Below are 13744 nucleotides of genomic sequence, written 5' to 3' on the forward strand. Positions count from 1 at the left end.
AAGCATGGTCCTGGTGGATTGTGCTGTTGATTTTTTTAATAGATAAAGCTTCATTCAGAAGCAAACTAAGGCAGGAAAGGTTTGACATAGGGAAGAATCATACTGCCCAATAGAAAGCTTTAAGGCTCTCAGAAAAATACTTACAGACTACCTCCCTGGACTTTTCCCTATCCACTGTCCCACAAACCTTAAATGAGAAATATCGTGTTTTGTGAGAGAATCACAGAAGATGTCACTGTTTAGTTAGTAAGGCAACTGCTCAAAGTTCTTCATATTAAAAACTTTCATACCCCAACTACATCCTTGTTAGAGTAAAGTAAAATAAATAATGTCTTCCTTACCATGTGCACTCCCTGTTGATTTCAGATGTAGGATTTTTTGGGTAAGCTCAAAGGGGTAAAGATCTAACATGATCAAACCTTTCCTTCAAAATTTTTTATGTATCTTTACACTGATAGTTATCCACTGTAATGGTGAAAAAGCCCCCAGTGCCAATATTCTTTAGATGAAAAAAAAAAAAAAAAAAGAAAAAGGGAGAGGCATAAAGTGTTTGAAGCCTACACAAACAGTGGTGATGTACCTTCCACAAAATATTCATGCAGGATGAATCTTCCAATGACCTCATCAGATATGCACTGAAATAGCTGGCACCTTAAGCTACCAAGAACAGAAAGTACCTGAGAAATGCGGGGGAACTTCCTACAGGAGAAGTCTGTGAATCCCAAGTCGTGGAAGCCTGCTGGAATTGAAGGGTTGTTCTGAATGAAAGGCTTTCCCATGGGATCTCTGGGAAGCTGCTTGTGGATAACTGCATTATGGCGCAGTAAGCCCCGATGAGTACGAAAGGTGATACAACAGATGTCACACCTGGAAAGGAGAGGAATAAAACAGAAATTACTTGCTGACTGCTTCAAGCTTAAGAACTAGCATTCTTCTTGCACCTCCTTCCTCTCAGCCCATGATACCAAGAACTTGCTAAATGCAAAATAAACCCACAGTGTGTCAAAACCTATCACCACAAAAGGCCATTTTGGTCACAGCCACTTTCTACTAATTTCTGGCTAGTAAGTCCACTGGAAGTTTAAAGAATATGAGAACTGACAATCTCGTATGGGCAGATGGTAGAATGGCAGCTGAGATAACAGCCTTCTGAAAACCTTTTCATTGTCCAACGAAAAATATTTCAACGGCCTTACACCATTTCATTTTTACTGAAAAGTCCTGTTAAAATAAACAACGTTTAAAAAATAATCAGTGACAAGGAGAGGCTAAATCTGACCTAAGTAGCAAGAAAATATAAAAGCAGCACCTTTCATATCCACTACTTAAAACATACTATTGCACACCACTCTAATACCTGTGTGTGAACCTTCATCACACTGCTTTTGCATCTACTTTCACTGGCATTTCTAAAAGCTGTTATGAGAAATAGACCATTTGAAAACTACTGCTCCTTGAATGGGAGAAAGGTACAAAGGAGGAAGACCTGAAACAGGTTCAACACTTCTGACACTTTTATACCCCCTTCACAGCCAGTTTGCCCTGAAGAAAAATGCAGAAGCACTGGCTTTTCCTACCCACACTTTATTGCTATGATTTTTTGTTTTTCTTAAATTCTCAAATCCTAAATTCAGCTAAACAAGGGTTTCTCACATAAAACACTGCATTAAACAATCAAAGCTATGCTGCAGGCAGAAAGGCCTATGCAGCAACATTTGGTGAACACATCAACAAAGCCTATTGCCTTTAAAATATTTGGTATGTGAGCTCTAGAGCATGACAGGTCATGTCCACTCTGCGTTCAATAAGTGACACACAGTTTAACTCAGCCTCAATCTCCTTAATGGTTACAGGTCCAGCTCCCAGCCAAAGCGTGGGTTTCCCAGAAGCAAAACACCAGTGGATGTGAGGCAGTCAGATTTTGTCAGTGAGAATATTACATGCACTAGGAATTTTCACATCTGCCCATGGCCTTGGTTTTCCCCACACTGTCTTTGCTCTCTACATCAAGGAAAAGGACATGTGCCTACTCATTAAAAAAACATCCTGCAATTAGAAATGACTTCTTACAAAATCCTGAAACCACCCCCTCCCTGTCCTGTCCCTAACAAACTCCCATTGTTGTTCATTTTATCACTACATAAACTCCCACAGCCATTTTTTTATTCTCTGAAAACGAAGAGATAACCAAGTCACCCACAAAGCAACTGGACTCATAGTCACCGAGCGGTGAAAGAAGCAAGTGTGAAGTGTATACAACACCGCCATTGTTATCACAGCACCCAGAAAGCTTGGACATAAATACGCACTGAAAGTTTAATCTGTTTTAACTCTCCTGCCAATTCACTTGCATCCTACCTGTATAATTGCTACTGACATAGTTCCTGCATTCCATTAAATATCGAACCGATGCCATTTACAAAGCTAATGTTTACTTAAAGAGGTATGCCAAGTGTGACAACAATCTCAGGGGAGTGGGGTGGGATGGCCAACACAGTACTTCTTCAGCATCAGGATCTACAGCTCTCCTCCAGCTCACTTGGCAGCACCTATTCTGTGATGCAAAGATGTCATCTTCAGTGAAGACAAAAATGCAACCACCAAAACCAGTGGGGGCTGGAGAGCATTAAAAAATTACGAGTAGTCACCCGAAGAACTTGCAGGCTACTGAAATAAATTGCTTTTAGAGGTCATGAAAATGCCTTGCATGAAAACACGCAGTGCTTCTGACATGTTCCTCCCGGTATGTTAATATACAAACAAGGAGGGCTTGGAAACAATTCTCCTGCACCACTGGAAGCATTGCAGGCTGTTCTGCTTCTGCATCATGAAGCATCTCTGGGGTCCCAATGTGCCTGACCTGTCCTGGGCCTAGGAACCCAGTGCAGCATGTGTATCCCCTTGTGTGGGACAGGGCAGGCACAGCTACCAGTGATGGCACCACAGTAACTGGGAGTGCTGGTTCCTGTTACTGTACCCCCAGGATCTGGGCTGAGCAGGAGCCAGTGCTCCTTGTCAAGCAGCCACACATCCCACACGGCTGGGAGGCGTACCTTGTTCATCTTGCACTCCCCCTCACCTCCCTCTTGCAACATGCTGATTTTCAGCACTACTTTATTTGGGTCTCCCATCTAAAGCTGCACTTGAGAATTAATCTTTCAGAGCAAACACCCATGTGAAAATCCTTCACAGGACACCTGTATCAACTGCTAGCCTCAGGAGAGTAAAATCCTTCAAGTTAAAAATAGTGTTTTCCATGCAAAGGGAACCACCTCTCCTTCCCCAAACAAAAGTAATGTATCTTATAAAAGGAATATAAGCTTTCTCTTTTATTAAGTGAAGTTATTTTCCTCTTTCTTCCTTAGTCTTTTATTTTCCTTGTGAATGAAGAAGCAGCAAACAAAATGAGAAATTGGGAGAGAGATTAAGCTCTTTTTTCATTAGGTCAGAAAGAACCACCTGGCTGAAAAAAGAAACATCCAGATAAATCATGCCTGTCATCTCAAGAGACAGGCTCTTCAGCGCATATAAATGCACTGCACCCCAGCTCAGCACCTTGCCCTGATGGCACAACTCTACAGAACCACATGGGAGCTGGGGCATGGGAAGGAGCTGTGGATGCCCTGCCGTCCTCTGTGGTCCATGTGTGGATTCCTAGCACCACCAAGAAAAGCTTATAGCTACTAAGTGTCAAAACTTAACTGGTTAAGGCAAGCATTACACTGCATTGTCTAAGCCTTGTCTTAATTTAAAATGGAGTAAGCTGCCATGCCTAACACCACATAATCTGGAAGCATTAGGTTTTTTTAAGAAAGTCTAACTATTAATTTGTCTGTTTTGTCAGCAGCACTATTTTCCATCTTTGGGTAGTGTCACTACCTACAGTACTTTTAAACCAAGACCCAGAGCTTAAGGAGTAAAAGAGAAAGGAATCCTAGGCTATATGAATGTTTTTTCATCTTGTTTAAACTGCTTTAAAAAAATAAATTAGTAATTGTGGAAAGTCTGAAAAGTCCAGCATATCAAATAAAGCATCTGAAACATATGGTAATAGTTTGTTCATTATGAACTTTAAAAAAAAATAAAAAAACCAACAAAACCAAACAACAACAAAAACACCCAAACAAACAAAAAACCAAAACAACAACAACAAAAAACCAACAGAAAAGCCCCCTCTCTTTAAAATTTCATAAGTCTGCTCATGTGCAGTTCCAAGTCAAACATGGATGGCATGGCTGCAGAGAACAGTGATGGAAACAGGTTCTGAGGCTGTCAGCAGAACAGGCCAAGCAGTGGCTCAACACCTGTGCAGAGATAAAAGCACTCTACTTGCAAGGTAAGTTTCCAGATGTATCTAATAAAAGCTGCTGTGTTATCATGTGATTGCTACTCTTGGCCACAGTCTTCAATTTTTCTATAAATATGATTACAGAGTAGGGAGAAAAATGCTGTTCAGTTCCAAGCATAGAGATTCAATTTTAAGTAAAAAGGAAAAAAACTGTTTTTAGCAGCTAAGGCCCCTTTAAAATTACTTTAATTCTCAATTGCCTTTATGTTTTGGACTTGCTCATATCTGTAACAATGCAAATATAATACTAAGGCTCTGGTTCACTGGCAGAGGTGTAAAAAACAAGCAGGTAAGAAAACAGAACTCCTAAAACACCAAAGCAGAATCAAATGTAACAATGCAACAACCAGGCTGCCCTTGGTGCTTCAGGCCATGTATCACACCAGGCATGTCTGACTAATTATTACTACATCAGTGCATCTTTTTCTTTTCTTTCTTTTAAAAATTTTCTTAATGCAGACAAGTGTAGCATCTTTGTGTAAAAACACACCATTAAAAAGCTTTCTTCTAAAATAAATTAGTATTCTTGAAATCTGGAATGCTAATTAGGATATAAAAGCATTTTAACAGGCTTTAAGAAATAGTCAGTGCTTTGCAAAGCTTGTTCATTCAAGGGGGCAAGGCAGGATTTGCTATACTTCCTAAGTGGCACCTCTGCAAGAAAAGTTTATATAAGCACTGCCCGTTGCCTTGCATTACACTCTCCTCTGAGACAACTCCAATTTGTCAGCAGAGGAAATAGCTGGCCTTCTTTAAGAAATGGAAAGACATTTTAGAAAGGAAATGCAGAGCCAAATTTTTAGCAAAATTAATCAGTCTTGATTTTGATTAAGAGTAAGGCAGACAACCATTCAATCCTCCTAGATTTTATATTTCAGTAGTCAAGACAAAAATGCCAAATATTTGTATTTACCATTATGTTACCAAGAAATTAAACAAAACACTATGCTCTGCATTACCCAAGACTGCTGGTGAGCAAGTGACATTTACCATTATTCTGCTTGTACTTCTGAAACCACACAGACTAAAACCTGAAGTTTTCACCCATGCAGCTCACTAAAACAAAGTTGCCCATATTGTAGATGTTAACAAATAAAAATAGTCTTAATTTCTAGGCCTTATCAAAAATAAAAAACTTGGTGCCACTTTGTTCCTTTCCCATCTATGCTCTTTAGCAACTTCCACAAACAGAAGCAAGGAAAACAAACAAAAATAATGAAACATATCCTGAGACATAAGTCATTAATACACAGTTATGAAATTGTCTAACTCCTCCTGCTGAAATTAAATTCCCAGTCACTACCATGTGTTTTTCTACCTCTGTTGTTATTATTCTCCTTTCTCTCTTAACGTTATTTGCAGAATTAATGTGGCTCTTATGAGCAAAGAAATTCCTATGCTGACCTAAAAATAATACAACCGGGTAGAAGAGAAAGATGGGTGATTCCCTGCTGATGACTCACGTCCACACAGGTGGTGGGAGCAGGCTCCCAGCCTCTATAATGGCAATGTCCCGCTGCAGGGGAGCCTGTCAAGGAGGGGGAGATGGAGAAAGGATGGTTTTAAACACAAGGGCTTTCACCATCTGTGAAAGAAAAGCTAGCAGGTTACAGACATATTCCCCTTCAGGAAAGAATTCCTTTGCATCTCTTTCACTTCTTCTGGGACAAGGCAAAGTGAGAGAGATGAGAAAGAGCCAACTGGTTTCTGCTCCTGTGCAACCCCACCCAGGTCCAGATATTCATCTTTTTTTGGGTAAAAAAGCCAAAAAACAACCTTTCCTGGCCTCCACACCCAGGGCCTTGGGAAATAACATCCAACAGCTGCACTAATCTCTCCCATTTGCTGCAGATGAGTGATGGAAAAGCAGCAGCGCTGGGAACCCGCTCCTGCCTCCCCTCCAGGTCCTCCTGCTGTCCTGCAATGCCCATTCCTGCCTCCCTCCCCCGCAGCTCCCCAGCGAGTCTGACCCCAAAGGACCTGCTGCTCTGCCATCTCGACCTCGCCCACCCCTATGGGGCTGTGCTGGAACCGCAAGCAGCACCAGGAGCCAACTCCCTGCCAGCTGCAGAGGCTTCCCTCCCCTTCCCTTCTGCCTAAGGGGACGGACACAGCCCTTAGTGCATGCTTCTTCACAGTCTCAGCAAAGGAGGTACTTTTCTTTTAACTTTTCCCCCTTTCCACTGCCCCACTGGGCACCTGATTTTGTTACCGATGTTCTGTCACTCTCTTTAATCCTCTCCCTCAAAGAAGCCACCCTTGGGTGCAGCCAAGGCTGAACCCCATGCACCAACCCTTCTATTAATAGAGGGATGCACAGCGTTATGTGCATTCCTACAGCTGCACTGTGGTCCAGGCAAGAAAAGTATCGTGTAGGAGCCAGGACAGACCCGATATAAACCAGGGTGATGTTGTGCTTCAGAAATTTGTCAGCATGCAGCAGAGCCAATGTCCCCACCAGTGACTCCCCTGTCAGAATAACTTCAGTGAAATTAACTGCTGTAAAGTTTAATAAAAAGGCACAAGCCATGCTGTGTCATGTTTGAACTTCCTTTGTGTGTGAGCAAAGAAAAATGAGTAAAAACTTCTTCCTAATACTGTAATGAATTGCACTTACCAGCAACACTTCAACAGCACCAGATTTAAACACCTCTGCCCTGGTGAAACAGTAGCTTACACTACCATTTACTTCAACAGAATTAACATGCAACTAAGACAAACTAATGGGAAAATGGGAGATAGCCCACAGACACTCACACAAAGTAGTCATTTTCTCATAATGACTTTGTTTACTTAATAAAGGTCAAAGTTTAAAAAAACAGAAGTGTCAATAATTTGGCTGTACAGAATCACAGAGAAAGAGATGAAGATCAATTTAAACAATGAAGGGTTTAATAGTTAGGGCAAACATATCTGGGGGGGCAAAAAAACCTGACCAGAATAGTCCTCTACAGCTACCAAAATTAGAAGCTGCACAGCAGGCAGAGTAACAGTTATTTGTGCACACCAACTCATGTGAACCTTCTGGTATTCTTTAAAGGTAAGAAATGAAAAGCTCTTCCTATCTTCTAACAATCTTTCAAATATGAAAGCCAAGTACTTCTGTAATTTTTAAATTAACAGCAAGAGTTAAAAAAGAAATCTATGTGTCTAGCATGTTAAAAAAAGGCCACTGCTTTTAATGAGTAACATAAGGAGAAATACATCTCCAGAGGTTTCTCTATCCTATATGCATCCACTCATCAGAACAGGGCTCACAAACAGATGCAGCTGAATCTGGATTGCAGTCCCTTGCCCTTATCTACATTTGCAGGTTACGATATGTTCAGCATGCAGACATGACTGCAAACACATTGAGCAGCACCCAGCACTTTGAGAAAGCCTGCAAATAAACAAACCCTACTCCTTAGAATCAGGCAGGCGTGTTAATAACCTATTTTGGCTCAGCTCCTTTTCCCTCCTGCATGCCCTTTTACAAGCAGCTTTCCTCTACAGTCAGCTTTGCATTTACCCACTTTCTATTCTGGCAGCCAAGCTAAGATATTCAACACCATGTGACACGGCACACAGTTTCACATGAGAGCATCACTCCCTGTGTCCATTCACCAGCCAATATTTTTATCCAGCTGCTCTGGATTCCCAGTTTCTTCACACAATGAGCTCCCTGATGTGAGCTGACCACTTCTAGGCCAGCATTGGATTTGCGCTGCTCTTCAGATGTTTCCCAGCTCTCTTTTCTGAATAGGAACTTCAAAAAGCATGTAACATGCACTTCTGTTCTGCTTTTGCAAGACAACCCACTGATTCTACTTCTCCATTTGCTCAGTAAAAGGATGCATTCACCAGCTTGCTTGCATACCCTCTCCTCTGCCTCACCAAGAATTGCATTGTACCACAGCCTATTTCAGGTCATAGCATTTACCAGAGCTGAACTTCATCAGCTGTCTCATGGAATTGCTCCTGCTGAAAATCTTGCCAGCAAGAGATTAGGAGTTGGTTCCTAGTTTCTATCAGCAAGACATTGAGCAAACAGCTTGAGAGCAGAGCAGAACAGGAGCGTGGGCTGAACTGGCAATGTCACACCACTGCCCCTTGTCACCTGCATCTTTGGCTGTAACTGTGTTAGTACTCAATAACTCCAGAGCAATTTCTACCCAAACTGTCCTTGCTGGTACAACCTCAGTGACTAAAAAAGGAAGTATTGGGCCCAAAATATAGTATGCCAAAAGCAGAGTTTAAGGAGGTCCATGAACATGTCTATGCTGGAGTGCTCTCCATCCCTCTCAACAACTTGTAGGATACAACAACCTCAGAATTATCCATCTTTATTAGAAGAGCATGAGATTTCTTATTTTGAAAAGCTAACAAGGAATGAGGCTATGTGTACATCAACAGTTGTGACAGAGAGAAAAATAGTATATAACCTCACAATGCTGAATGAAGATGACTTGTTACTCATCCTTCAAGTTGCTTCCAATAACAGCAGTGTCAACTACCAGGAAGAAGCTTCCTCTTCCTACCATGGAGCTATAGTTTTGTTTCACAATAAAATTGCAAACAACATCTAGTTTTAAAACACCTTCACTCCTGCAAGTTTGTAGCACCACTAACACCCTCTTTCCACAGAAGGCTTGCCACATGTAGAGAGCAGTGTGCTTCAGAATAAGGAAGCCATTCCCTACTATATAAGGAGAGAACAGATAGAAAGTGAATTCCTAAACTTGCTTAGATAGGCATTTGCAAAAACAGGAATGACACTTCAGGGTCTTTTTCTGGCTGGTTTTTTTTTTTTTTTTCCTTTTAACATTCAGTTCAATGTACTTTTCCATGGTCAGACTACTGCTCTGAAAACAACCTAATATTGTACTAGTCTTTTCTAGTGGTGCTAATACCTGAAAGCATCTCCGTACATTTTAAATCTCCGTGCATTTCTTTTCTTGACTATTTTATCTCCCTAAAGCCAGGGTGCAGAACTGCCTTGAAGAACAGTAACTGGGCAATAAACATGCCATATTCTAAGTAGTAGGTATCTTTTTCACCCAAAACCCACTTCCTCTTGTCTTGACGTAAATGAGGATGCTCGTGCACATTGTCTAAAATGATTTAAAACTGGGACATAGGTCCAGGTGGCTGGCAGCAGCCCACCACACACTAAAGAATGTGGATGTGCTGGCAAAGGGGGAAACCTGGTGACCAGCCTGCCTGAATTGCAATCTGCACATGACAGATATCTTCAGTTTACCCACAGAGTCCAGAAGACCATTCCTATGGCATTTAAGTTGGTGAAGCCAGGTAACACAAAGAAACAACAACAGAATTTTTCACCCATAAGTGTTTTCAAAAACAAGACCTCACAGTGGTTACCCTGGCAAAACTAGAGGCAGATGACCACAGATCCTAATGGTCAGACTCCTAACACTTTTCTTTCCAGGGCCTGAGTTCTTCTGTTGCTATGCCTGTTACTGATCTGTGAGCTGTTCCAAACAATAGCTTTCCATGGCAATGTTCAACCTCTACACAATTTCAGCAAAACTTGAGCAAGCTGTTTTGAAGAACAAGGTAGGCTGTGAACAGCTTTTGTTTTCCTTTGTTTGGAGGTTTTACAGAAGAACATAACCCTGGGGAGAAGAGAACTGCTTTTGCTGTCCTTGTGAAAATATGCCCAGGATTTTCAAGTTACAAGGCTTAATATATTATATCACTGTTTGGACAGGCTCTGTAGAAGGTCAAAAAACTTAATCTCCCCTGAATTCATTCACGGCAACAGGCACCTACTGGTTTTGGTCACCAGGTCAGCTCATGACATAGGCACAGAATGACTTTCACACTGTACTGTCTACTCATTTCTTGTATCTTACAAAAATATAGCAAAACCAAATCTTGTAACTGCAGGCAATGCCACACTGAACCAGATGTGATCAGAAAGCCTCATGATGTTCATTAAGAAGCAACCTTTTACCACATTCAAAGTGCACAACTATCGTGGCTGAGAAATTATGTTGGAATGAGTCTAAGAAAGGAGGTAACTGCAACACCATAACCAGCTCCTTCCTCCTCTCCTAAGGAAGATACCTAGACATGAGAGGCAGCATAATTGTCCCTTTGCTGCTTCACTAGACCTCCTGGAGGAGAAGGAAAGGAAATAAAAAAGGTATGCTCTGGCTACAGTGAAATCCAAGAGAGGAATTTTATAGTTCATGTACTTTTTCTTAAAAGCCACACATTTTACTTTAAGCCTGTTCCATTGTATTTGCCAAAGGAAAGAGGAGAAACCCAGCATAGCATCTGGAGAGGTTTCTCCCCGGGAAATCCTCACATCTCCTTTGCTTACACTGCTGACGTTGCTCAGAGCTGTCAGGCGACCTTTACAAGCTCATTTCACGTTTGACAGCAACCCTGCGCCACAAAAGTTTCCAGTGAAACTCCCCTGCTCCGTGAGGTTTCTCATTTTCCCTATTGGCTGTGCAGCGTTTCAGCTCTCTGCTAATTATATCAACACTCAGATACAAACTCACCAAAATAGACAGTGTCCTGAGGCCCCAGCTGCAGGGAAGCAGACTTCTTTAAATAATCCAGGTAGAGAGGCCAAGGGGGTCAGAAAGCACTCCTGGGCCACCTCCCACTGTTAATGGGCATTGCAGACAACCTTGCCGGGGGCCAGCTCATGTCTTTAATTAGGGTGCAGGACACAGGGCTTCAAAGGGACAGAGACTGACCAGGGGGTGTAATGCCATGAAGGAGATGCAGTGCCACAGCCCATTGTCCATGGGACAAAGGGCCCTATTATTACTCTCAAGACTAGAGCAGTTCCTACCATAATTAGGAGACAAAGATGCACGATTTAGGATTTTACATAATCAAGAGATACTCTACCAAGCAGGAGGCCCTCTCACACAATCAGTGGATTAAGAATTGTTTATTTTGCTGCAAGTAAACAATGAGGTGCTCCCTGCTCTGGGTTTTACATGAAAAAGCAGTTCTGGGCAAGACAATGGGGAGTGTCTTTTCATCTGACTTTGAACAGCTAACCCTGTGATTTAAAGTTGTTCATTTGACAGTATCTGGAAGGGTGATAGCCCACCCTGCAAATTAGCTGCTCACGTACTAATCCCAGGGGCTGCCAGACAACCTTACCTTTTCTGCTGCTTAGCCGAGGGTGGCCGGGCCAGAGAGACTCAGACAGCTCCGGGGGCAAGAGGCTGTATTTACACAGCAGCACTGAAATGGTGGGATTAAAGGACCACAGGGAAACCAGGCAGAAGCTCCTGCCCACCCTGGCACCTTGTCACGATTGAGGATGCATCCCTGAAGGAAGGCTGGTGACACCATCAAGGCAGTGCACACTGGTGCACTGCTCCAGAGCCAGTTTGCAGTCATTTACATAGGAGCTAGGGGAGCAAAAAGGAATTGGATGTTTGACCTGTGCCTTTACAATGAAAGGCATTGGCTAGGCAGATTCAGCATCACTTATTTTTGATCATGACAGAACAGTCTGTGCTGGGCTACTGTCTACTGTAGTAGCTTCAAACAAACCACCAGACCCAGAGTATCTCACTCTGGGATGCACATCCAATGCCTTCCTCACAGGTCCACACCAAGTGACTCTGCTTTTACAATATGGGCAATAAAAGGAGACTGGGGGTGTTACGCTCCCTGCCCTTTGCTCACAACACAGTTACTGTGCTTTTTTGTTGGTTTGAATTTTTAACAAGAGTTACTTCCTCTTGTGTTCTACAATAAGGCAACAACAGGATTTGATGAAAGCCTTCTAACATTCTGCAGTTTGCTTCCCTGCCACAAGTACACCTGTATACACAGGTCTCCTGCTCTACTACTCTAGCAAAATATTCTCTTTTCTTCAGCTCTTTCACTCAAAAAAACCCTCTTAAGCCTCACCAAAAGGACTTCAATCACTTGTACTCAGGACTGAGAAAGGCATGCTACATTCTCTGTGTCTTGTTGAATCCTACAAATAGTATTGCAGAACCCTGGGAACCAGGGGATTACAGCCCCTGCTGGCCAAGGATTTTAACCCATTTCGTTCAGGATGAAAGAGTCACCTTAACAGCAGTCCAAACTGCTCTGCTTACTAGAGGATTTTCTGTTAGGCTGGGCCAGGCAGACAGTGTCATTTGACTTGTCTAGACTAGGACAAAAGGTGTGGTTTAACCAGATGGGCAGGCTAAGTTGCACCTTAATATATTAGCTGCCCAGAGAGAACCACATCTTACTTGTCCTGTCTTCACTGACACATCCTAAATGGCTGAGGCAAATACCTGACAAAACCTCCTTACTACCTAGACAATTCTATAAAGATAAGTATCCTAGCACTAGTATTAAATCATACCCACGGAGCTTGACAACTGTGACTTTCATTTAGGGACACATTCTAGTCTTTGCTGCTCAACAGAATCAAGGGTAGCAAAATCCATTTCAGGAGAATATTATCCCAAAGCAAGTCTAATACTAGAACAATGGCTGCATAAAGAGGAATAGCATGCCTGCACAGCCACTGTGTCTTTCTGCCTTGCCACAGCAGACTGCAAAGCTGCCAAGCTGGAAGGATATCTATTCCATTATCTTATCAAAGCAAGAAAATCCACCTCTCCACTCAGGTCCATGGAATATAACTCTGCAAAGAGGTCATATCTTCAGAGAAGCTTCAAAATGAGCGTAATGACACAGTATGTCAGCTGCTTTCTCTAAAGCATGAAGTGTAAGGCAAAATTGTTCCATACTCCATTTTGTGAGGGTTGCAGAGCTCTTAGTGGAGAACAACTGTTTTAGCTTTCATCTATAATGAAAATTTACCTCATTTATTTCAGAAATAGAGAAGTATGTTTAATTAACTACTATTGAATGGACCAAGCTTTCAACTCCTTTCCCCAGTAACTGCAGCATTAAGAATGCCTTTTAAAAGTATTTTACATGTATTTACCAAGGTTTTCTAAATAAAAATTTTTAAAAGGGAAAAATTAATAATATTAACCCTATTTAATAGACTGGGATGCCTCTGTTCAATGCCATTCTATTAAGAACCTGTATCCAGAAGTGTTGACACTTCAAGATGCTGAATTCTTCACAGTTTCAAAAAGATCATTGGAGTCAAATGTCCCAAAATAAGTTTAAAATATTGACAAGCTTCTGCAGATGGACAATCTCTTTCCTCAAGTGGTAGCTTTTCTACATGTTTCAACTAGATGTGAAAAATTTCTTTTATATCTTCATAAATCTGACTCTACATTTTTCTATGGTGAAAAAACAAGAAATAAAACAGTTTCAGGAGTCCCAGAGGCAATTACTTGAATCAAAACACAACATTCAAGCACCTTCCCAAACAATTAATAAATAAGTTTTCCTTGTTAAGAAAAGCTGATTTAAGCCAAAATCCACATC

At 41.7% G+C, this 13744-nt stretch overlaps 1 protein-coding gene across 9 annotated transcripts in view; it reads right to left on the reverse strand.

The window, feature by feature from the left end:
- RREB1 (ras responsive element binding protein 1) overlaps nucleotides 1-13744 on the reverse strand; it is a 118686-nt gene that overhangs the window by 20892 nt on the left and 84050 nt on the right. For all 9 annotated transcript variants that reach the window (XM_021534642.2, XM_021534650.3, XM_077785869.1 and 6 more), the window contains one exon: nucleotides 678-867. In XM_021534642.2, coding sequence (XP_021390317.1) covers nucleotides 678-867 — 190 coding nt within the window. The remainder of the gene's footprint in view (nucleotides 1-677; nucleotides 868-13744) is intronic.

The sequence above is a fragment of the Lonchura striata genome, chromosome 1 (assembly GCF_046129695.1).
Source record: "Lonchura striata isolate bLonStr1 chromosome 1, bLonStr1.mat, whole genome shotgun sequence".
Taxonomy (NCBI): Eukaryota; Metazoa; Chordata; class Aves; order Passeriformes; family Estrildidae; genus Lonchura; species Lonchura striata.